General features: G+C 37.9%; 2 protein-coding genes across 7 annotated transcripts in view; both read left to right on the top strand.

The window, feature by feature from the left end:
• myrf (myelin regulatory factor) overlaps window positions 1-1,949 on the top strand; it is a 31,760-nt gene extending 29,811 nt beyond the window's left edge. For all 6 annotated transcript variants that reach the window (XM_036576510.1, XM_036576512.1, XM_036576508.1 and 3 more), the window contains 5 exons: window positions 231-324; window positions 498-560; window positions 639-744; window positions 839-913; window positions 999-1,949. In XM_036576510.1, coding sequence (XP_036432403.1) covers window positions 231-324; window positions 498-560; window positions 639-744; window positions 839-913; window positions 999-1,088 — 428 coding nt within the window. In that variant the 3' untranslated portion in view covers window positions 1,089-1,949. The remainder of the gene's footprint in view (window positions 1-230; window positions 325-497; window positions 561-638; window positions 745-838; window positions 914-998) is intronic.
• Window positions 1,950-8,208: 6,259 nt separating this feature from the next.
• LOC118811927 (von Willebrand factor A domain-containing protein 5A-like) lies at window positions 8,209-25,634 on the top strand. Its single transcript, XM_036576528.1, has 18 exons — window positions 8,209-8,546; window positions 8,700-8,752; window positions 10,755-10,957; window positions 11,204-11,426; window positions 12,203-12,369; window positions 12,596-12,710; window positions 13,227-13,393; window positions 13,488-13,576; window positions 13,695-13,839; window positions 17,656-17,735; window positions 19,258-19,372; window positions 20,803-20,961; window positions 21,727-21,833; window positions 22,219-22,436; window positions 22,524-22,574; window positions 24,347-24,382; window positions 24,766-24,801; window positions 25,060-25,634. Exons 2-18 carry the CDS (start codon window positions 8,713-8,715, stop codon window positions 25,128-25,130), a joined length of 2,022 nt encoding a protein of 673 aa, XP_036432421.1. The 5' UTR covers window positions 8,209-8,546; window positions 8,700-8,712; the 3' UTR covers window positions 25,131-25,634.
• Window positions 25,635-25,918: the final 284 nt, after the last annotated feature.

Below are 25,918 nucleotides of genomic sequence, written 5' to 3' on the forward strand. Positions count from 1 at the left end.
GGAGGAAGAATATAGCAGGGGCAAATGCAAGGTAAAATCTCTTAAAAGTGGAAGGCGGGCCTTGAAAACCCAAACTTGACATTTGAACCTAAACCGAGCCTGACCCATATTTGGAAAACAATGTCCGAACCCTGATCTGACCTTTCTGATGTTTAAACACACAGAAATGCCTTGTATGAGGTTTCCCTCTAGTGTTTATAGTGGTCTAAAGCTGTTTTTTCCACATTCAGGTGGAAATTTCCAGCCATCTCTAAATGAACTTTACATTCTCGAGACTAATCAGGAATTGAAGACATTAAACTGTGCTTCATCAGACAGTTGCAGGTATGTGTGTCTTTCTGCAGAGAGAAAGTCTGCATCGGTTTTATCAGTCTTTTCTCTGACAATCAAGTACTCTGTCTTTCTAATTAATATTTGCAGTGTCTGTCTTGTATGCCTGCTCGCATTATTAAGAAAGCATTATTTGCAGTCTCTCTTCGTATTTTCTTTGTCCATAGCTACACAATATTTTTGCAGAGAAGTGAAAATTCATCCATGTCCCACATCACTCTGTACATGAGGTAAGTGCACATATGAAGTGTGCAGTGTGTTGCCTTCACTACAGCCATCTCACTAACAGATGTTTTCTGTTCTTTTAGGTCCTCCGAGGTCGTATGGGTGTGGCGGTGTAGAGTCACTAGGGGGCGTTCATGTGTAAACCACACAGAGACTGAATTCTCTGAGGAGAAGAGTGCCTTATCAAAGGTAGCACATTATTGATCTACATGTGTTATATAAGCATAGTGTCTGCTGGAGGATTTCTCCCATTAAAATGCTTTTGTGCTGTTCTTCTTTCCAGGGGACCACTCACATGTGGTCAGTTCCAGTGACATCATTCCAAGAAGTCACCTACCATTTCCGGGTGTCACTTTCTGTGAGTTAAAAAGTAATCTTTTTTAACCTGACACTGTGTGCACTTCTATAAACTGTTCAGCTTATCCATCTTTCCCCTTCCACAGGGTGAGGTGGGCTGCTCTGATGAACAGGAGAAGCAGGACACCAGGCAGTTTTCTGATTACTTTTTCTTCGTTCAAAGCAGGTGTACTTGAGCAGAAGTGTCTAAAACACCAAATGAACACATTCTCATTCTCCTACACACCTTTTGAACCTTTTTAATGTTCACCCCTTTACAGCGTGCCTAAGGTTGTTTGCAATTTTGTCAGACTGGACTTTGTCAGAATGGTGAATAACCTTTATAGCTTATTGTCTTCAGTGTGTGTGTGAGAGAGAGATAATAGGAGAATGTGATCAGATTTTCAGTGACTGAACACAGCTTTTTACCTGTAGGAGGTATCAGACCCCATGAAAAAATTGACTCACCCACCCAGTCCCTCCAAACGCACATGCACAGTCTTTCCATATCCTTTGTTTTTCATCTGTTCTCTAAAGCCACTATAGGTACTATAGGTAGGTGTGTGTGTGTGTGTGTGTGTGTGTGTGTGTGTGTGTGAGAGAGAGAGAGAGTGTATTAGGCACTTAGGGACTGCATTTCTCTGCTCTGCTCTTGCAAGTATCTACTGACTCTACTTTTTTATTATTTACTGTAAATGAGCTAAACTGACTGTGACTAGTGACACTATTGCCTACACAGACCATCTGCAGGTTACCCATGATATATAGTACTTTAATGGAAATAAGACAGTTTCACTGAATAAAATAAGTAAAAATATCAGGTAATACGGTACTGTGCAAAAGTCAGAGACCACACATCATTTTCAGCATCAGGAGAAAAACAAGAAACATGTATTTATTAGAAAATTGCACAGAAGCCTCAACAACTAAATACAGTGTCAAGTATTTATGCATTTAGTGCATCCACCCTTTACCTTTATTATAGCTTGTTTGTTTTTTTTGTTTTTTTTCAGAAGACTTGCATTGAGTTTTTAAAAGAAATCTGCAGGGATAGTTCTCCACAACTCCAAAGTCCAGTCTTAGAAGTTGGTTGCATTTTCTTACTATCCAAGTAATCCCTTAATACATTCAGTGATGTGGAAGTCTGGACTCTGGGGTGGTCAGTCCACTGTTCTGAGATCTTTCTTTGTTTTATTTGCAAATGTTCTTTTTTGTCTGTTTCCTTCTCTCAGTAACAGCTTCTTGACAGCTACACATCCTTTTAGACTCATAGTGTTGAGTTGTCCTCTCCCAGTGGAAGGATAGACAGAAACAGCTGTGGATTTTTAATGTGAGCTCCTGCTTTAATAACCTGTAGCCACACTGTCCCTTTGGCAGATAAAAGTGGACACCTCTGGTTTATCTGATGGTGACAGTTTTGGTGGTCTGCCAAGTTTTGCATGGTTATTAGGTTGTTTTGCCTATATATTTTGTGTTTGTCTGCTCCATTGACTTCCTTATGCAAGTAGATTATATCTTATATCTCAGAAATTCTACTGAAAATAATAACTTGTAGTTAATGGTCATTTTGCCTGGAAATTAAAGAAATGAAGGTGGTCTCAAATGCTCTGCATAGTACTGTATTACGTACTGCTTAAAAAAAATACAGTACAATGTTGAAGAGACATTTTAATGAAGCTGTTATGGGGTCACTTCAGCTGTTGTTTCTGAACATGATTTATCGCTGTCTTCGGAAGGCGATTCCTCCTCCTCATCAATACACGCAAGCATGCTTTTAAATGCTTTTCTATGCCCAATAAGTGCACGAATGACTGGGTGGGGTGGTTCTGTCTGTGCTGGGACACTGTCAGACTCACACATTTGGTAGTGAAGAGTCTTCTTCCCACTTATGCATCAGTGTAAAGACACCTAATTGAACTTCCAACTGGAAACAGTCATCAAATGATGCAATGTAAAGGAGACATTAAAAGCCTTTTGTGTTGTTTTTGTTGTTATTAATATTATTAAGGTAGGTCTGAGCCACTGAAGCCATAGTATTATAGCATCTCAAAAAAAAAACAACCACTGGACCTTAATGAAAAATCACTGGATTTATGAAACTGGAACTCACTGCAGGAATACACTGGAAGAACTGGTAGTCACACTCAAAGTCTTACACTGACAGTCTCAGAAACACTGGATTATAACGCCATATTAAAAATGCTTTAATGACAATTATTTCTTTGTTTAAAGAAACATGTCGCCTGTGCAACTATTGATCAGAATGGCATTTAATTGATACTGCATGTCCTAACAGATTATTTTTCTCCATCTAAATGTATATAGATTGTCTTTATTATATTTTTACAGGTTTATGAATTATGAATACCTACCGTAATCACATCTTCCCTGTATTTCTTTTGCTTTTTTTAAAAAAATATGGTTCACAACTTTTCATGTTTCATTAGTCCTGTGTTTTCCAGGGGAAAATCATTTATGTAGTACACATAGAAACGTTTCTGCAATGCAGCACAATTTTTATCTAGATCATAGTACTTTACTGTCAGGTTTGTATTCTTTTTACATGTATACTATCCACATTAATGTAAAATAACATGATTAATACAGGTTCAAGATATGTATGCAATATTGATAAGCAATAAAATAAGCCATAAGAGACTGTGGAAGGAGAAGCATGCAATAAATTTGATGGTTATGTTTTTCTGATTTTATGTTTATTGAATGACCACAGTGAAATCAAACTATGAATCTGTGATGAGTTTAGGTTTAAATCTGTTGTTCTGTACTAGACCAACATATTGAAAATGCCTCAAATGAATCCTACTCATTTTCAGCTGAACCAAGGAATAAAGAGAGAGTGTAAATGAAGTGGATGAAATGAAATGTGAGAGAAGTGGAGATTATTGTTGTTGTTTCTCCTGCTTTAAGTAGCAGCAGCCTGCATTGTCCAGTGACTCTTACTGGAAAATGCATTGGGCAGCTCCACACTATGCACTGTAAATAATATTATATTTCTAATGACTTGTTGTATTCACTGAACTGCTTTTTAATGCTCTGGGAGGAATGCAGTGTGATTTTATTGTATTAGTTCTGTAGTAATCAATATTCATTACATCACTCACTCTTTCTTTCTTTTTATGCCTTACTCTTCATTAATTATAATCACACTGGATTTGTGTGTTTGTATAATGAACATAAACCTCATTTATGAAACCTTTTTTCTCTTTGTAATCTTTGGTATTTCATTATTCAGGTAATGAAAACAGAAAGAAATCAGTTTTCCCTCTCGTTTTTTCACTTTTATCATCTCTGTAGCCCAAAGCCTGGTGTGCACTAAAGTATGAAATAGCTTACTTGATTATTTCTTACTCTTATTCACACTGTCCTTTTGTTTTGTCTCCCTCTTCATGACCATTTTAATTATTTGTTGTCTTATCATGGAAGTGTACTGATCCTATAATATGAATGCATGCAAATATGGTGATTAAATTAAATATTTCTGAAAGCTGAGACCCACATTTTGCTTGTGTATTTGTGTGCATTGTTTCTAACAATGAAAACAGTCCACAAGGCCAAGTGTCATTAAGACCATAATAATGCAAATCAATATCAAGTGTATTTAGTAGAACCCTTAACTTTAAATCCCTTTTGTCACATGGCTGTCAGTTCATTCACACTAGTGATCCAGAGAGCCTCCATGACTGGCTGAGAGTAGAGGCGCTCTACTGTCTGGTCAGAGTCTGTACTGTCCATCCACAGTGTGCTTTTATCTGTCTATAGGGAGTATCTTGAGTTTGGCCAAGATATAAAGAGTCCATGGAAAAAGTATCATGGAAAACTGAATTTTCATCACTTTTATTTTAATTAAGGAGGTTGGTGCAGTGTGTAAAAACTGATAAGGTTTCAAATTGTACCATTCACTTTCCAGTCCATGCAGTCCATATGTGGAAAGGAAGCTGCAAATACAGCCCGTTTTGAATTTTATTTATTTATTTTTATTTATTTATTTTTTGGTGATGTCATGGGAAGCAACACGTGCAGCTCCCATCCTTTACACTGAAATTACAAGCAGTTTCAGCCTGGACTGCTTTTTGAATGAGGTGCAATCCAGGACAGTCAATCAGGACAGAGACAATTTACCTATATTTGTTTTAAAGCTACAGTAACAAATAGTAGTCTGTTGGATTGTAAGATAAAAAAATGTTGGATAAAGGTTAAGGTTATTTTTTAGAACATAAACCCACACAAATGTCATAAGTGCATCTCAGGATAAATACAAGAAATATGTGCCCTTTACAATCTGGAAAATACTAAAAAAATAGCAATTTCTGAAAAGCTTAGAAAGAAGATGATGGCATGGAGATGATATGTGACTGAAATGGTCATACATCATCTCCACACGCAGTGTTTCCACACTGGAACATTGTGTGTGAAATCTGTCATATTTTGTCCATACCTATATTTTGTCCATATCTACACTGATATTTCTGCACAGAACTGAACATTCATGCATGTCTCACATCAGTCTGCACATTAGGTAAGCACAGATGTTTTCGTGTAGGTGTGTCGCTGTAGTGTCACCAGAGGGCGCTCATGTCTAAACCACACGGAGACTGCGGCTCAGTCTCAAATAGCAGCCAACACCCGCATTTCGTCTATGGCTTTTATTCTCCAATAAAACTCATTTGTGAACCTGTGTTTAAAGCAAGTTTTTATTAAACTTACACTTGTAATGAAGTTGCAAATAAATGTTAAACTGAAACTTTGCTTGTTTGCAAAAAAGTTATTTCATAGCCACTTAATTCTACCGAATGGAAATTGTTTGCCTTCAGTGTTTTGTTCTTATGATAATTTTAATAGACATCAGTGTCAGACTAATTAAAGACATTCTATTAAAAGATTGGTGTACCAAGAGTGACACTAGAGTATTTTCTCCTAAAATGAGCTGATTAAGCAAGAGTCTTGTTATAAAAATAATAACAGGACATTAAAGTCATAATTAATCTTTTAGTACTTTTACTTTCAATACTTAAAACACAATCGTTTGTGTTCTTTGTCATTATATTGCCAAAAAAATTCATTTAGTATAATATCAGCATTTTATTAAGTACTGTTCCTAAACAGCTGTCAGAGTTTTGTTACCCTTTTATATTTGTAGAAGGCTAGTTTGTCAAATAATAAATTAAACATTTACGTTTACGACTAATGTTTATGTTACTGTTGGAGCTACTTTTGGAAGTCATGTTCATAACTAAGCCTGTGAAAATAAAATTATGTACTACTGCATATAAATAAACTACTGCATATTTTGTTTTTAAACAAAATACTACTTAAATAAATAGGCTATACACAGTCTAGCTAGTTGATTGTATAATGTGTGATCATGATAAACTCTCATCTATAGCTTGTGCATGTACACATACACACACAAACACACACACACATACACACACACACACACACACACACACACATTTTCTAAGTCGCTTATCCTTCTGGGTTGTGGGAGCCTATCCCAGCGGTAATTGGGCAGAAGGACGGCAACACCCTGGACAGGTCGCTAGTCCATTGCAGGGCAGACACACAGACAGACATATATACATTTATACACACATTCACACCTAGGGGCAATTTAGCATGTCCCATTGGCCTGACTGCATGTCTTTGGACTGTAGGAGGAATCTGGAGGGCTTGTGCATGTAATAGAGTTAAATGTTATTTCACTACTCATGATCAGAAATACCATTGTAGCAGGACACCAATATAACAACTGCTCAGTCACTGACTTAAGCAGGCCTAAACATGTGTACTTTATGCTGATATACAGATGGGTACTTGGAGAAACATGGTTTAAGAAACATGAACTGAGTAAGATGTAGAACACTTATTACTACATCTCAGACAATGAGCTGCTGAATCACTGTAGAGAGCAATTTGACCTACAATCCTGAATTAGACACACAGCCTTACTGAGGCCATACTGAGGCAGATTCCACCCGTATTGAGGTCCAAGCCATCACCAACGCTACACTGCAGAGGCAGGAATCGCGCACTTAGAGCAGATACTAGAAACTAAGAAAAACTCAAAAACCAGTGGCTGCTTGGTGATGTTGGTTTGTTTAAACGTACCAATAGTTTTTTATTCTGACATTTACTTTAAGCTAATCATATAATTTATCTTATGTTGAACTTTAAATGTCAAAACGAAAATTAACCTCACTTCGTAACAGTGAAGTTAGTTAGCTGTTATCTGCAGTGCTAGGCTAGCGAATCCCAGGGAGGGACGTCAAGTGACTGCTGCTGCAGTTACAGCTAAAACAAAGTTGAATTGTGCTGTGCTTTGGTAACTAGTTGCCATGCGATTTTATATGCTTAAAGTCTTATAACAGATTAAAATTTGTGAGATCTCTGTTCTTTCTGTTCTTGACATCAACACTTTAAGTCTTAACAATCATCATAGGAGTGCTGATCTAGGATCAGATCCTTCTCTCATTTACTATGACCATACTAACAGGAACAGATCCTTGACTGTTGCATGAAACGCTACCTCCATCTGCATGATTTTGTAATTGATGTGTCCTTCACTACCTTACATTTACCAAAATTCTGTATGTCAGATCAGCTGCAGTCAGATGGAGTTAAGGTGGAAAAAAGGAGGAAGGTGCTCGCACCTTCAAATCAAATCACTTCTAAGTGAAGGCAGCAAGGCATCAAGGCAGCAGCCTTCGGTTTCAGACACAGCCTACATGTATAGAAGCATGTTTCAGCAGTCAGGATCAGGAACTTGTCTTGACCTTGATTATTTTAGACCAACCTGATCGCTGGTCCAGCAAAAAGCATGAACATAGAAAAGAGCAATATGCAGTACCTACAAAGACTGAATGTAAATTAAAAGAGCTGAGGATTTTACATTAGAGGACATGAGAGGAAAAAAGTGTTTTCCCTGGTATCTGACTTTTAACTGGTAGAGGTATTTACTTTTTTCCTTCTTACAGTGATCACTAAAACTGTACTGTATATAAAATGTTCTATGAAATTTCAATGCTTCTCTGTTTTGATTAAGATGTTCTTGAGTTAAACTGAATCATTTAAATAAAGCTTACAAAAAACAATATTAGCAAGTAAAAAGGATAATTTAGTAAAGTATGTAGTTAAATTTTGGTACAATTTAATTTATTAAATCAATCCAACTCTGCATATCAGACTGAAACAATGGAAATTAGTATAAAGCTTAAGCTATGGCCACGAATGTTTCACGTGTCTGCAAGTTCAGTTTACCTAAAACAACGTCCGTTCCTCTTCATCCTGATCCATTCCCACCGTCTCGACCCGCCTGTAGCAAACAGCAACAAAGTGCTGGATCTCTCCAAATAAACGCAATGCAATGCGCAACAGTAGGACATTTCTACGAGGCAGCACACCGGCTCAAAGAGCCGACTCGCTCATGAACCACACATCCCCACAAAACAGTCTCTCCGGAATGCGCTGTGTATTAATTAGAGGGGGCGGGGTTTCGCAGCACTACCTGAGTCTACAGTTCGCGTTGGAGCTCGTCTCAGTAAATGCGCTGCCGAATCGCTGTGCTGGGATGGATTAGAGCTACGACGCTGAATTAGTCTTAACCCAGCTTTAATTTAGCTCCACTGCAGCTAAAGGTAGATTCACTTTCACTTTCACTGCACTTGTTCTGTTATCGAGGTCACTGACTGACAGTAAGGGCTGGTTTTGTGTTCATAGTTCACTAAACAGTCTGATTCTCGTTCACTGAAAGTTAACTGCGCTCTGATAAACTGTGTTTGGTGTTGCAGCAAGCTGAACAAGATGGCGAACTGCGGCTTATTGGCCGTTACAAATGAACCAGGTAAGTATACGAACAAGGCTGGGAGGGTTACTTTAAAATGTATTCCCTTACCGATTACTGATTACCTGTTAAAAATGTAATTGTAACCTAATCCAAGGGATTACTGTATTAAAGTAACGTAATCTAATTACTTTCCATAACTTTTGGACTACTTGTCCTTAATTAAAAGCATATAATTAAATAAAGAAAAGACAAAACATAATTTCAACAAGACTTTTCCAACAAGAATTTAGTCTAACACAAGCCAAACCTGAACACTGTTTTATAAAGCAAAATGATTATATAGGTGAATTAAATATCGTGCCTCACAGAAATGGTCACTGATCTCACATTTAGCAAAATGACCAAATCTAGGTGGAGCAATATTTGTCAAAATATTTTGAACATAAAGGTGACAGATTTGTACAGTAAAATCTGGTTGAGTTTAGACAGGTATACTCGCAGTGAAAAGAGTGATCATTTCAGAAATCAAGGGAGGAAGAGAACTGAGTGATTTTAACAGGAAAATAAAAAAAAGGGACTAAAACTCAGGGAAACACGTAATCGCTGTATAGTGACCCAGTTCATTTACCATGCAAATGCAAAATAGTTAAAACTGCACTGCTCTCCTGGGACTTTTCCTTATTTGCCTTATTTGTTAAAAAATGTGTCTTTACCATATCAAAGTCAAAAGATCACTCAGGTGTAAATCTTACTTTGAGATCGCTCATCAACAATAATCAGAAATAGAGGTTATTTTAAAAACTAACTGGCCATTATGTATGTTCTATCTGCTAAAACACTGTACTGGCTCTTAAGGTTTCCTGTTGGTGGGTTGTGCTCGGACTTTGATCATCATAATTTGTAGATGCTCCCTAATCAGCTCTCAGCAGTGTCAGCAGTTCGTAGAAACGACGTGTGCTACGAGTGTAAAAAGGCACTATTTTTATTATTCAGAAACCTCTCCTGGCAGCAGACTCTTCAAGGCTACGTAATCTGTGACATATCATTTAAACAGAGGGATTTGATAAAAGGTGACAAGTTTATGTGTATGTGGTTTGAGTCCTGCTGTTAGTCACTCTGTTTTTATAATGTACCTGCCATCTGATTAGTGTCTTTTTTGTTGTAACTGTAATGGAATACAGCTAAGTTTTTGTGTCCTGATTACATAATGCCGTTACCACCCAACCCTGATCACGAAACCTTCTTTGGCTAAAAAGGCCTTTTTAAATGAGAAATGGCATCACATTTAAAAGTCATCCTTATCAGTCAGGAGCATATTGTGGTGTACGCCAAGGGCCCTGCGCTGAATGGAAACTTAGGAGGTGTGGCCATGCAAAGTGGCTCTTGGAGAGTGCCACACTCCCAGTTAAAAAGGAATTGATGTTGTTGTTGTGTGGGTTAGTTGTAGGTCTGCTATACAGTTCATTAGAGCATTATCTGTTTTCATTATTTTTAGGGAAAATATAAACCTCGTCATTAGCACCTCCTTTGGCTACACCAGCTTCAACAGGGTCGTCTTTCTCATCTTCAATGTTTTTTTATATGAATTTATCGAAGGAACATCTTAGCTCAGCATTAATTTAATCTCTGTTCCTTTTCTTTTTTCTCCCGAGTAATATTTTCAACATCTGTCCTGCTCTCCGCTGCTTGAGCTCACCATTTCATCAACTTAAATTTGTCACACAAAATTCACCCTATCAGCTGACTGAACGTCCATCTCCGTGGCTGCACAGTGTAGGGACGTAATGTACATATACCCCACATAAAATCAGGTTTACAGAATGCTGTGTTAGCCAAATGTATTTCTGTACGCCTAGATGTGCTGCATGTATGTTAATTTAAAAAAAAAAGTCAAATTAATTTCTCATCTTGCTGTAGTCCCCCTGAGTGACTACAGCAGGTGCAGGTGTAAGTTCTGACACTTCTTCTGTTCAGTAATTTTTGTGGAATAATTAAGTTTCTGATTATGATAACTAACCAAGTCAGCTGACCAAATCGGTCCTTTTTGTTTCTTTTTCAGTTCCTCTGAAGAGCATAGTGGTGGATCTGCAGGTTAAGGGTTATGTAGCTACAGTGAGCTCCACTCTGCGGTATGTAAATGAAGAAGAGCGCCCCCTGGAGGCCGTATTTGTGTTCCCCATGCCTGCAGAAGCTGCTGTCTGCCACTTCAGTGCCAAGATTGCAGACAAGGAGATAGTGGCGAAGGTGCAGGAGAGAGAGAAGGTAAGAAACAGGAACAGTGTCTCCAGACCAGCACCTTTTAAAACCTTAAATCTAAGCATGTCTTCTGTCAGGGCTTTTCACTACATTACTACGATTTACACCTTGTTTCACTGGTTGCTGAGTACTGAAATGGTTCATAGAGACTTGTAATGAATAGGAAATAAATGAGTGTTGGCTGAGCCACTGCTCTGGAAAGGAAAATTAACCTATAGAGCTCCAGACTGAAGTGTTTTGTCTGTACTTCAGGCGCGGGAGGAGTATGATGATGCGATTGCTTCAGGAGATCAGGCCTTTCTGCTGGAGGAGAGTGACGAGAGTGAGGATGTGTTCAGGCTGAGTGTGGGGAGTCTGCCTCCAGGCCAGAGTGCTGCTGTCACCTTCATCTACGTCACTGAGCTCTCTGTGCAGGCTGACCACGCCCTGCGCTTCTGCCTGCCTGCAGTGCTGAACCCCCGTTACACACCACCAGGTACCAAACTGCTCCAGCTCACTGAAAGACACACGCTGCACCTTTCCATCATGAACCAAACACACCATCCTGAACAGCACAACACCTGGCCTGTTACACATTACAGCTTTGAAACAGCTTTGGTCTGAAATTATCATCCAGACCTGAATATAGTTCAGCACCAAGTTTAGAATCTGAACATGACTGTATCTCCACAAAATAAGGCAGGGGGAAAACAGCCAAAGTCAAAGTTATCGGTTGACAGGCTATAAGAAACTTCCAACTGAAATATGAACTCCACCCAAACCTTTGAGAAAAGTTGTCTGGGAATTGTCAGACTCATAGTACTGAGTCGTCTTCTCACAGCGGTGGGATGGACAGAAACACCTGTGGAAGCAAGAGTGGAGCTTGATTTTCTCTTATCTATTAAAGATGAAAGCAGATGATGGTGACAGTTTTGGTGGTCTACCAGGTTTTTGCACGGTTGTTAGGAGTCTTATTTCCTCAAAATCTTTTAATCATTTTTTGAACTCCAGTTTTCATTTATTTTCATTTAACTTTCCCCTTTATTATGGGTCATTTTATATGTAATCACAATATCAGCTAAAAAATGAATAACCTACATAATGCAACATTTTGACTGGATATTAATAAATGAAGGGGGGTCTCTGACTTTTGCACATTGCTGTTTATAGTAATATACATCATGTCACATGTCACATTGCACTAGATAACTCAATATAAGGAACAAACATGTAAATGAGCTCTTATCTCTGGTTCCTCTGTTTTTCTCTCAGGTACAGGTGGTGGTATAGTGTCAGAGATAACATCATCACCAGCAGATGTTCCCTACTCTCTCTCTCTCACTGCCCATGTGAGCTCTCCCAACCCCATCACTAAAGTAGAGTCCAAATGTCCTCTTGAGCCTCTGGTGTTCCTCAATGCAGACCACACAAACGCAAAGGTATGAGTGTGTTTAAAAAGAGAGAATGTACATATGTGCAGAGGAGAGGTAATAGACATCATACATTTAAATATATGATAAATGTTTATCTTCTCAGCATTAAAAGGTGCAGATGTTGCAGATTGACACATAGAAGTCTTATTTATACAACTCTTTCTATGGCAGATATTAAATCTTTATGCTTCTGTGTGTGTGTGTGCACGTGTGTCTATGTCTATGTGTTTAGGTGAGCCTGTCTGCAGGTCATATGTTTGACAGAGATGTTGAGCTGTTACTATATTATGAGAACGCCCACCAGCCCACTGCTATAGTGGAGGCAGGAGAGCCCACAGCAGAGCCAGGTAAACTAAACACAAAATTCCAGTTGATTTAAGTGAACAGCAGCGGTATACTTCCCAGATGTTACACAACAAACCCAAAAACAAAAAAACTATTTTACCTGTGGATGCATAGACACGGAAGAATTATTTTGCATCCATTATTTTATGAATTTGTCAGAGCTACATTTAATGTGTAAATCACCGATTGTTCCTGAGTGGGATATAATCAAATCAAATAATCAAACTGTTCCCGATCTATTTCATATATCTGTGATGTGAACATTTTGAACATACTATTGAGAACAGTAACCGGGTGTGCATTGACTGTGATGCTGGATAGTGGCTCTTATTACTTGCTTGCAAAAGAGTTATCATAATCCAAAAGTAAAGCAGCCTAGAAAAGTATTGTCGTCATATCAACAGTTACTGTTATTTATTGGCATTATTAAGCACGTTTTCTTTCAGTTTTTTCTTTTGTCTTAATTTTTTTTTTTGCTTTCTTTCCACTACACATTCTCTTATTTCTCCTTCCTGTAGGAACTCTCATGGGAGACCCTGTGGTCATGCTAAATGTAGAGTTCCCTGAAGCACCAACGTCATTTGCATTTTGTGGTGAGTTTGTGTTCGTAATGGACAGATCTGGCAGTATGAGCTGGGCGATGCATAGAGAAAAAGATGCACAGACACGCATTGAGAGTGCCAGGGTAAGACTCAACACTGAACTGACTTTCTTTTTTTCAGGAGAATTAAAATACATTTAGGTTGAACAACATTTATTAATAGTCTTTGATATTTTAGGACACTCTGCTCCTGCTGCTGAAGAGTCTCCCTCTGGGCTGCTACTTCAATATCTACGGCTTTGGTTCACACTATGAATCTTTCTTTCCGTGAGTGAATTTAAATCACAGTCTCAGTTCATGAATGAGACACTTTCACACTGAAGGTGATTCAGGACTGGTTTAACGTTCAGGACTTTGTGTGTGTGTGTGTGTTTGCTGTCTTCAGGAAGAGTGTTGAATACACTCAGGAGACAATGGACCAGGCTGTGAAGAGAGTAAAGGAGATGCAAGCAGACATGGGTGGCACTGAGATTCTGCAGCCTCTGAAACACATCTACAGTCAGCAGTGCATCCCTAACCAGCCCAGACAGGTAACATCACTTACCTGACTCATTCCTGCTGCGTGCCATCATTTCAGTCCAGCTTACAGCCTTCATGATGACACTTACCTGTTCAGCAGACTTTTTATCTGTGCTACACAGGTGTTGATAAGAGCTTTCATAAAACACAGCTAATTATATATTTGTCACCAATGACAGTTAGCTGCAGCTGTGAGAAATGTTTATGTATTATTATGGGTGTGTATTTCTGCTTGTGTTCCATCCAAAAATGACATACTTTACAAAACATTAACAAAAAAGTTCCATTCAACATAATGAGAAATTGAAGCTTGCAACTGAGTGTTTGTTGACATACCTACATTTAGAGTGTGTTCTGATTCACTCAGCACAACACATACTGTCTGGGATAACACATCTAGCGTGGACACCTGCAAAGCAGATGACACATAGTGAGATGGACAACTGGACTTGTCCTCTTCTTGCTGTACAACCCCTCGTTTGATCTCAAAAATTAAAAGATAGAGAGCTTGTTCTCTATTTTGCATTTTTTACTCAACATTCAGAGACCGGTTAGGAAGAGCAAAATGGAATATTTTCATGTGGGGAAGGCCCTTGTTTAGGGCTGAACCACACTAATCTCTAGCATCGTTGGGGGTGTTGCTCACCGCTGTCACTGGCACCAAGTTTAAATTGCTGTGGAGACGCCACTGTCAATCATCACATGATCTGACATGCCACATTTGCCAGCATTTAACTACTATTAAATCATATTAAAGTGTGTGAATATACACCGATCAGGCATAAGATTATGACCACTGCCTTGTTTCTATGCTCATTGTCCATTTTATCAGCTCCACTTACTATATAGGTGCACTTTGTAGTTCTACAATTACAGACTGTAGTCCATCTGTTTCTCTGCATACTTTGTTAGCCCCCTTTTACCCTGTTCTTCAGTGGTCAGGACCCCCTCACAGAGCAGGTACTATTTGGTGGTCATAATGTTATGCCTGACCGGTGTATCTTGAATACACTGAAATCCCACATTTTGCTTTAACTAAAATAAATTAAGTCTGTTGTACATAAAACTGAATATATCCCATATACTTCTCAACTGTTTTAAGTTAACCATTTCTAGATCACTGTACCAGTGCTGACACACTTCCATCAAAGCATTCACTTCTGTTTTTTCATACGTCATTTTTATGCAACAAATCGTTCAGCAGTATGGTGAGGCAATGATGTTATAAAGCTTGAAATCCTGTAACCGATTTTATTATTTGTTATTCACAGCAGTAATGTTTGTCTCGTTTGCAACATAAGCACCGAATGAGTGCGAATCTGCAAATCTGTGGGTCCTTACCTTCAAGTCTTTGCCGCTATCCACAGAGACATCATAATCCAAAATGTGACCTTGATAACAGAGCAATCTGTCACTGTAGACCGTCAGGCAGAAATAAACTCCTACATTCTAGCCTCTGTTTCAGTAAATCATACAGTTATTCTGATGGTTGGGAACACTTGAGAGTGTTACCTTTCAAATCAGACTAAGATCATGACTGTAGCCCAAAGTATATGTGAACAGTGCTCTCTTTACTTTGATTGTGCCGTTTCACGCAAAAATGGAGAATTAGTTAAAAGATTTAGGGAACTTTTATTATGATGATGTTGTATTGCCATTGCTGCCACATTAGAAAAACAGGTTATGTGAACTTATTTGGGCTTATATTTGAAACCATGTTGACAGAGGCTTTAAGGCTAATACACCTGAGTTTAGCACATGCTCAAGTATAAAAAGCATTTTTGAGTGACGTAAAAAGCTTGGGTATATATTATCTGAAAAGACATCTTGACTTGCTCGCTGATAATAGTTGACCAAAATGCTGTTATCAGTTATTAAGACAATATGGATAAAAAGACTCTGTTTAACTCTGTTCTCCTGAGCTGCTCATCACTAACACAGCTTGGTTCATGGCTCAATCATGGCTACTAAATGTTTGCCACGTTCGTCAGTGCTTGAAGTGGCTCTGACAAATGTGCTTCTCGCTGCTAGGTGTGGTGCTAACGTTAGCTTGCTGCTTCCGGCCTGCATTTAGTACTGGTTCTGGTTGAAGCTCTGTTGTCTCATTGTCTCAGTCACATGTTTTCTTTGTGCCCCTTTCGAGCCAACATCGTTACTTAGCATTAACATTACTTGTCTAGCATTAATGTTATTGACTTAACTAGCATTAACGTTACTTGTCTTGCATTCACGTTACCTGACTTGACTGGCGTTAACTTTACTTCAATAGCATTAACATTACTTGTTTAGTATTAACTTTACTTGTCTAGCATTAATGCTACTTCACTGTTAACATTACTTGACTAGCACTAACGTTACTTGACATGACTAGCATTAACTTTACTTGTCAAATAGTGGCCCCTGGGTAATGCGGTCGGGTATATGGGGTTGTTTTGTATCGCCCAGTACCAGCAGCTTGCCAGTATGCAAGTAATTAACATGTATATACTTAATCATAGATTTGGTGAGTTTGGTGAGTAAAGAATCAGCTGCTCAGCATGTTATCTGCTTTATTATTTTTATGCATTTGCCTCAGCCCGTCTGATAAAGAAAAAACTATTGCAGTGTAAACGTAATTATGAAATTAATGTCTGTTGGTTTTGCTGTAATGTTAGTATGTGTTGCAAGTATGACAAAAAATCCCTTGCAGCCATGCTGTGGCATGTAGTTACTTAGACATCAACTTTAGCTAAGCTAGTTAGCAACACTAAAACAACTGAAGCCAGTGAAGTTTCTGCTAACCTGTCAATCAGATGTTTATCCCTATACAAAAATGAAACACACTCTATCCTGAACGCTGGTCCTTTCTCACAAATACAAAATAAACAATTTATTTTTAATTATTTAATTAAAGCATTGCACTCTAAACATAGGTATTTTGATTACGACTGAAATGCATGCTACAGGTTCCCATTAAGTTGAAAGTAAATTATCTTTATTTTTGTATGAATGGCTCCTAAAATGAGATCTGATTTTGATCCAAATCATAATGAAGCATTTGTTATGCCATAAGCAACACATGCATTTATTATCCTTATATCTTTATTGCTTCAGTGTCCTATCTAAGCAACAGCATTTTAATGTCTTATCTTTATTATCTAAACAACATTATTTTATTGCCCTGTCTTTATTGACCAAATGGTTTACAAATGTTGAGCTCAGAAAAGTTGCATACTACAGCAGTAGTCAGTAACACACATTTGTTCCTCTCTCCTAACTGTAATGTTGTGGCACTGATAATGTCAGGCAAAATTGAGGTCAAATCCCAGTTTGATATCACAATGCCAAAAATCCAAAAAAAGGAGTAAATCTCCTTTAGGAGAGTCAGGAGACTGAGATGCAGGAATAACAACAGTTCTAGCATACAGGCTTTTGTACCTCCAGCTATTTGTGCATCTTTTAATAGTTAAGCCAATCATGAGACACAAACAGTAGACAGCAGACACTCATGACCAGTCATGTGTAGCTGTCGGTGATTACGTCGTCGTCCTCGTTACATAACTGCTCAGTAACTCTTGTGGTTTTATCAGGTTGCCTCAGTCTGTAATCATTGATTATTTAGGAATGCACAGAGGTAAGCAAGGCTTAACAATCACACGTCAAGGATGTAATCAAAAATGAGTGAACTAACTGCAATGGAAATAAAAGAAAACAAGAAAAATAAAATAAATTCCATGCTGTAAAGACATAACAAAATAGGTGGATGTCAGGATTGGCATTAACATGCATGTATTTTTGTCAGTGTTTAAGGCTGAAGTTTCATCTTCTTTCTTCTTCTTTCTCTGCAGGTGTTTATATTTACTGATGGAGAGGTGGAGAACACCAAACAAGTTCTTTCTCTCGTGAGAAACAATGCTGATTCCCACAGGCATGTGTTGGTGCTACTCAAGGCTTGATCAATTATTAATATGTATTATTTTCACTGGATGCAATGTTTGACTAGATAATTGAGCAATGGGAATGCTAAATGTTTAAACATTTATACAGTTACACCTTTCATAACACAGAAAGCCAGATTATACATCTGCCTATCTGTGAACATGTGCAAGTGTTTGTAGAAATTTGTGCGGGTGTCTCCTATCATATACGTGAATGTGTGCACTGTACGGCAGCTTTACTCTAGCCCAACCAAAATGCAGGGATGTGTGAAGTGGGGATGCTAAAACAGGCTGCAGCACCTCCAGATTTAAGGACTCCAACTGTTAAAAATAATAATAGTAATAATAAAAAGTTCTAAAACCCATGCATGATTGTTTTAGAGTGAAGTATTTTTACAGTAATGCTGCATTTTCATTACAACGAGCCCAATCGCTTCTCTCAGTAACTGCTGGCCGCTTTGCAGGTGGGCCACTAAAAAATAAAGCAGGTTGAGGTGCAAAGAGGGAAAATGTGTGCAGAGTTATAGGCCAGTTCTGAGCCTATTATCATGTTAAACAAACAATACAGACAATATAAACAAAAAACTGACGTAATGATGTTTTTATGAACCATCGTCTTCTGCTCTGTGCACCTTCCTATGTTAACTCACAGTGTGACTATGGACGTGACACAATTGGTTACCGCACCACATACCAACCGTTTGATTGAGATATGTGAGATGATAATGTGTCAGCGGTTTAATGTGCCAGTTATATGCTTATATTGTCATCTCTCGCCTCATTCTGTCACGTTGTGACACATTCTGTATGATGATGATTATAAAAACAGCACCCTTAATTTAAAGCATCTCCGGCATCCCTGCCAGAATGTGCAGAAACTGAAGATTGGTACTGTGGGTTTTTATAACATTGCACCTCTTCTACCAGACAAGCCTTGAATTTTGCTTTATTGCAGTTCTGGTTTGGATTGAGTATCGTTTAGGTCAACTTCAATTCTACCAGATACACTTCCCTGTTCAACCAGCATCATCTCAGCATTATCTCGACAGACAGTGGCACAGATTCACTGAACGTGTAGTTAAGCTTTTGGAGGTGCACCTCATGGCCTGTCCGAGCCTCTGCGAGCTAAACTTAACCATAAACCCCTTCTCTGTGTCCTGACACATGTTTATGTGCAACTTCTCCAAAGTATGAATCAGCCTGTAGAGTGTGGCTGTTTAACTATTCAGTTTGCAGAACTCTCTTCAGAAGTACAGATATTTGATAACATTAGTAGGACCATCCGTACATGATCATTATTTCACTATGATTGAATTAAGTAGGCTATCTGGAGTGAGATTTGATGGTTATGTGATATGATCTAGGCTTATGTTTCTCCAGGCTGTTCAAGTGATTTATTTGATTGTACTGTTTGGTCAAATTATGTTTAGGGGTATAATTTATGAAGGATTTATGAAGTGTTCATGTACATAATGCAGATATAATGACTGAGGTTGCTTTGTTTCACAACAGGTGCTTCACGTTTGGGATTGGTGAAGGTGCGAGCACCGCGCTCATCAGAGGAATGGCTCAGGAGGGATGTGGTCACGCCCAGTTTATCACAGACGCTGAGCGCATGCAGCCCAAAGTAAAGCTGGGGGCAATTGTGTCAAACTGTAAAAATGCTAACAGAAACAATAGGAATGTATACAATCTGGTGGCACCAAATAATGAACATTTGTTTTATCTTAAGAACATCAACATTGGTCGTTAATGATTTGACCTGATTTAATTTACTTGCAGTAACATATTAAATAATTTATTTATACTTAAGCCAGGATTGCACTAAACACTTTAATCCTGATTTTATCCTGATATCCTGACTCTGTGCTGGTTGGTGCTAGTCTGCAGATTTTGGGTCAGTCAGAGTTGACCATTGGGACAATAATTCAAACAGTGTTAAAGGCACAAACTAATTTTTTTTTTGCTTCTTGATTGAATTTCAGACCAGTTGAAGTATATCAAACACTAACTGTGAGTGTAATCTAGTAGTGCATACAGGTCAACTACTCAATCTAAATAGATTTCCACAACAGTCAGTGAAGAGTAATTACAGTAAACAAATAAAGGAAATGCAGTGCTTTTTAAAGAACTGACAATACACACATTGTGGAATTCTCTCCCCTTATCCTTCACCAGCGCCTCACCATTTAAGAGGAGCTTCTATCTAGGAACACTGGCAATGTCACTGACATTCTGCCATGTGGTATTTCATGTACTTTTGTCTGTGTATTTGTTAAGTTTTGGATCATACTAAGTGGGAACCTGTAAGGTAGTAGGTGAAGAGGCTGGATGCAAGTGCGAGTTTTTATTGCTGTCAGATTTAACAGTCCAGAAACTGATTAGCAGGTAGCAAGCAGAGCAGAGATGCCCATTTAAAAGGTAAAATAAACAAAACGAAGAAAACCAAACTAAAATAGTTGAACATAATGGAAGCAAACTAAAACAAAAATACAAACTAGCAGTACAAAACACATCGACAAAGAGTCACATAGGCAATGTGAGAAAAAGGGACTGAGCAAACATGAGGTAAACCCAGTTGAGTGCGTGTACATCTAAAACTCTGAAACTACCAAACTGATCAGTCATGTTGTTTCTTTACTGTTTCAGTACAAACTGTGTTTATCTGCTTCTCTAGTAACAGGAAGGTGTTTGTGTTGGTAGAAATCCTGTTAGGGTTAGCAGTAACGTATAAGCTGTGTAGAGTGTGATTCAAGTAGCTTAGTGTCTTATCCCCAGTATTGCCAAAAAAATACCCATTTTTTTTTAATCTGTTAGGACGTTAAAAGTCGTGTAGGCTTCAGTCATGGACGTCGCATATTAACTAGATTAAGTGATATTTTCCAGTTAAGTAGTCATTTCCATTATGTAGAGCATTTAATTATTAGAAAAAAATATATGACCTCTTTAAAGGTGTTATTCATGCTCTATGCTGTCTGCTCCACACTGCGTACTCATTCAACAAATTCCTTCAACATCTTTTTTATTTAACATTCTTGCCTTCTCTCTTCTTTCTAGGTAATGCAGTCTCTCCGCTATGCTCTGCAGCCAGCTGTGGTTGATATTAGTGAAGAATGGACAGTCCCAGTGGGCATGTCCACCACACGCCTGAGCCCACCCATTAACACAGTCTTCCATGGTGAAAGGACACTGATTTACACGCAACTGAAAGGAGAGGTGAGAGCTTTTATCAAACTGACATTTGCTGAATTCAGTGTCTGACACATGTGCTCCACAATGAATCCATTGATTTTTGGGTACTACTGTTAAAGACATTACAAGACAATAAGAGCAACTCGCTGGCTAGCAGCAGTCGGTGGCAGAATCCCCTGTTTACTGGCACTAGACTAGTTTTCAATTTAGTGAACACTGCTAGTCCAGCTGGTGCTCCAAGCAGCAAAACTGAAAAGTATTAAAGTTTCTAACTTCTCAGTATACAGTTTACAAAATATATCCTTTTCCCGTTATGACACAGGACAGCATGTATTACATAAAAATTTAAGTAAGACATGGGAAATGATGGATTCTGTCACATTGAGGGACGTTCTGTAGTATGTCGAATGGGTGCGTATCACAAATCAATGAGATATTTGTATGTGAAGAAATTTGTGTATATACATATATATACATGTATATGCACAAAACCTTGTTTCTCCAAAATAAGAACTTTATAGGAGGAGGAAAAACATACTTTACTTTTAATGTAAGTCAGTGGAACCAGACATTTTTTGAGCATCATTCATCATGAAATTTACACACAGAGTGAAGAGAAACAAGCATTTTCAAATTATGTCAAAAACTGAAAAACAACAAAAATGGAGATACAAGGTTTTGTTCTGACTGCAGCGATTTTATATATATATATATATATATATATATATATATATATATATATATATATATATATATATGTGGCTTTATACATTTTTTCTCTGTTTGTAGAGTCAGAGCTCAGACTCTGAGGGGACTGTAACAGTGAAGTACCGTATAGCAGATCAAGAAGTCACCAGCACACTCAGCTACTCCCTCAAACCTGCTGAGAATACAGGGTAACATTCAGTCTGTGATCTCCACTGTTCTCTGTTCTCTCAGAGGAACAGTTTCATCTTCTTAAATTTGTTATTATGACATTTTATGCGAATGACTGCAACAGTTAAACCATGCAGGTGGGCATAGGCAAAAATAAAGAATTTTCATAAACACTCTCCGTAAATATCAGCTCAGTGTGCATTAGTTGTACTTCTTCTGTTTCTTTTTTTGTTGTGAGAGTACCCACTCTTACTCAAAAAGACTACATTTGTTAACTGGATTGGATAACTTGACACTGATGGCTGTAACAAGAACTAATTTGTGTAGTTATATTAGGCAGGCCAGCTATGAATTACACTCAGTTGGCTTCATCACCCTCAAACAGCTCGTACACTGTCCGTTCAGACTGTCCATCCACAGACTGGCTGCCCGCTCTCTGATCCGCTCTCTGGAACGGGAGGAGCAGAATGAGGGAGCTGAGAAAGAGGCTTTAAAGGCCAGAGTGGTGGAACTCAGTGTGCAGGCTGGAGTGAGCAGCTCACACACAGCCTTCATCGCTGTTCATAAGGGCAGTGGAGAGGCTGTGAAAGGACCACTGTTGAGGAGGAGAGTGCCTACTACAGGTTAGTGTTGCTTTTTACAAAACTTCCTATTGTGGTATTGTCTTAGGCACAAAAACATCATGTCCTGTTTTTGTGTGTTGTGTTCAGGGTTGATGCATCGAAAGAAGGCAATGTTTCGTTCTTTGGCTCGCCAAACTGGTAAGTTACTGAAAATGGAATTTTCCTAATGTGAGTCAGTCCTAATACAAGTCTGGATATGTCTCACAAAAGTCTTATTGTTTTGTATTCAGATATTGCATAACCATAGCAAAAGCAGTAGCTAATTAATAATGTAGTATTGCGTGAAGTGGAGTAACCTGTCTAACTGTGAAATAAGGAAGGATTGTGTACCTTTGGAAAAGTAATACTGACACTGAATACACCAGCTTAACAACTGCATTTAAAGGATTATGTTTCTAAAGCTTTGAATAAAATAAACTTTTTTAGCTCGCAAGTTAATACATTGGTTTTATTTGCTCAAATTTGACCCTAAAAAGACATTTGCCATTTAAAAATCAGTGCATTTTGCTATAGCTATATAAGTGGAGACATAAAGCTTCATTAGAATGTGTTTATTACTTTGTAAGATCCAGTAACATTATTTTCATAATAAGAATGCAGGAGTCACATGAACTGACCGTCATGTAATTTCTACTGGGTGAACACAGTTTTACTATATCCAGATATCTAGTCAACCAATGAGCATATTTATCATATGTACACTATATGGCCAAAAGTACATGCACAACTGACCGTCACACCAATATGAGCCTATAGTGATTCCATTCGCTCTTTGTGGTTTTAACAGCCTCCACTTTCCTGGGAAGGTTTTCTATAACAGAGTGCCTGTGGGAATATGTGTCCATTCAGTCAAAAGAGCATTGTTGAGGTCAGGCACTGATGTTGGCCAAGAAGGCCTGGCTCACAATCGACGTTCCAGTTCATCCCAAACTGTTCAGTGAGGATGTGGTCAGGGCTCTCTGCAGGCCACTGCAGTTCCTCCACACCAAACTTATCAAACCATACCTGATTTTTTATACCTCTCAGCAATGGGTGTAGTTTGAACACTTAACCCCCCTAATTAGGAGGGGTGTCCACATACTTATGGTCATATAGTGTATCATATATACAGTCGTGATTTCAAGTCCTCCATGACTGTAGCCTGTCTCTCTCTCGATCATATACACTCTTAAAAAAGATGGTTCTTCAAGGGTTCTTTAGTAAGGAAAACGGTTCAACATGGAATCTTAAACACTCAAAGAACCATTTGCATGATAAAGGGTTCCTTACATCATGAAAGGGTTATCCAGACTGATGGAGAATGTGCTGTAGTTGAAAAGGTTTCTATATAGCACCCAAAAGGGTTCTTCTATTGATACAGTGTCAAGCTTTTAACAATAAAAGAACCCTTTTGGGTGCTATATAGAACCTTTTTCAAAAAGAAATTAAAAATAGAACCATCTATAGAACATTAGCCATTTTCCATCAAACTGAAGAACCCTTTGATATGCAAAGAACTCTGTAATCATCCAAAGGGTTCTTTGAGTGTTCATGGTTCTATAAAGAACCGTTTTCTTTACTAAAAAACCCTTGAAGAACCATCTTTTTTTTGTATAGCTCTTTGATTCTTGTTACAGTGGATGCTGTTGAGGGTAACAGGAACGTTCTACTTTACCATGCATTTTTAGTTTGCTGCACGCTGATTCATCTCTAGGTCTTCTTTCAGCACTGTCCAGCATAAACAGATTACTGATATTGACAGTGTTTTGCCCAATGCACGCGTGTCACGCAGGTATATGGAGGCAGCCAATGGCATGAGTCATTGTACTTACAAATATTTATAAACATATTCATTGGATATATATTACTCACTTATTACTTATGCATGTTATAAAACATGTACTTGTTTTCTTCCTTTTGTCTTTACTTAGGTGGTGGAGGAGGTGGTCAATGTGGTGCAAGGATGGGTAAGATTGGTATTACCTACTATAAATGTATTACTAACACATGCTTATAACAAATGGCAGTGAATGGCAAGATAAGGTATACTTACAAATATTTTCAGACAAGTTCATTAAGTATATATTAGCTACTTATTACTTATACATGTTTTTTTCTTCTTTTTGTCTTTACAAATGTGGTGGATTCTGTTAAAAGAAAGGTGACATTAATATTACTTTCTATAAACGTAAAGACAGAGAACAAAATTTTGTTCCTTTTTCCACATAGTTTATATAAACATTTTCTCCGTGGAAATGGTAGTAGATTAATAATGAAGGTTTAAGTCACAAATAATGAACGTTTAAGTCATGATTAACATTGTTTTCTTGTTTTTTTCTTCTTTGCAAAGCTGGTGGAGGAGGTGGTGGTGGTTTTGGAAGAATGGGTAAGATTAGTACTACTTACAGTAATCATGCATAAGCATCTTAATTACTTACTGAATACCTATACATACTTGAAGGGCCCATATCATAGTTTTTTTTATATTGTTTTTTCAGAATATTCAAAGACACAGAAAAGTTTTGTTCTTTTTTCCGGATAGTTCATAACAAACATTTTCTCCATGGAAATGGTATTAGATTTAAAATAATAGGCTAAAGTTTTAGGTTGCAGTTAATCCTGTTTTCTTTTCTTCTTTGCAAAGCTGGTGGAGGAGGTGGTGGTTGGTTTGGACGAATGGGTAAGATTAGTATTACTTACAGTAAACATGCATGAACATTTTAATTACTTACTGATTACCTATACATACTTGAAGGGCCCATACCACAGAAAACTGAATCTTTCTCACTTTCCTCAAATAAGCGTTTGATGTTGGATGTAAACATTGTGAACCAGTTTCAAAACTCAGCATTCACTGTGCAGTGTATACAGTTCAAATAGAGAAACTAACCTGAGGAAATGGCAGATTTTGAGTTCTCTGTATTTTTAATGTCAGATGTGGTGGATTTTGTTTCATTAGTATTACTTTCTATAAACATGTATAAACATGCTAATCACTAACAAATAAGGGCTTTAATCAAGATTACCTTTGTCGAGTCGAAGACTATGACTGGTCGAAATCGAGGCAAGCTCGAATCTGAAGAGTTCAAATGAGATCGGCTAAATTAAGAAAAGCTAACTTTGCTAACATTAGCTAATGTTATTTATTGTTAGACATTGTATTAGAATGAGCGTTGGCAAATACAGTAACCCAATAAAGTTTACTATAGAGCTGCCTATTAATAGTTCTGATATTGAGCTGTGTGGTTTTCCACATAGTTTAATCCAAAACTTTTCTAGCTTCAGTATTAAATAAAAAAGCACCCTCCACATGATCAGTACAGCATTTTAATGAATTACATGTTCCTTAATAATACCTTTCTCCCATCTCTTAGGTTTAAAAAATCAATTCATTCCAAACCTGGACTCAGACACTGCAGCACTAATTATGCATACTTGTAAACAGTAGGAGGGTATACCAGTACGCAAATCTCATTATACAATAAGTATTGTCATTTTTGCAT

This window comes from Colossoma macropomum, unplaced genomic scaffold (assembly GCF_904425465.1).
Source record: "Colossoma macropomum unplaced genomic scaffold, Colossoma_macropomum, whole genome shotgun sequence".
NCBI classification, from domain to species: Eukaryota; Metazoa; Chordata; class Actinopteri; order Characiformes; family Serrasalmidae; genus Colossoma; species Colossoma macropomum.

Excerpts from the sequence above, each read along its gene's own strand:
- LOC118811927 (XM_036576528.1), top strand. The coding sequence starts at position 8,713 with ATGGCGAACTGCGGCTTATTGGCCGTTACAAATGAACCAG. Across the intron at positions 19,373-20,802 it reads CTGAGCGCATGCAGCCCAAA|GTAATGCAGTCTCTCCGCTA; the intron begins GTAAAGCTGGGG and ends TCTTCTTTCTAG. Across the intron at positions 24,383-24,765 it reads TCAATGTGGTGCAAGGATGG|CTGGTGGAGGAGGTGGTGGT; the intron begins GTAAGATTGGTA and ends TTCTTTGCAAAG.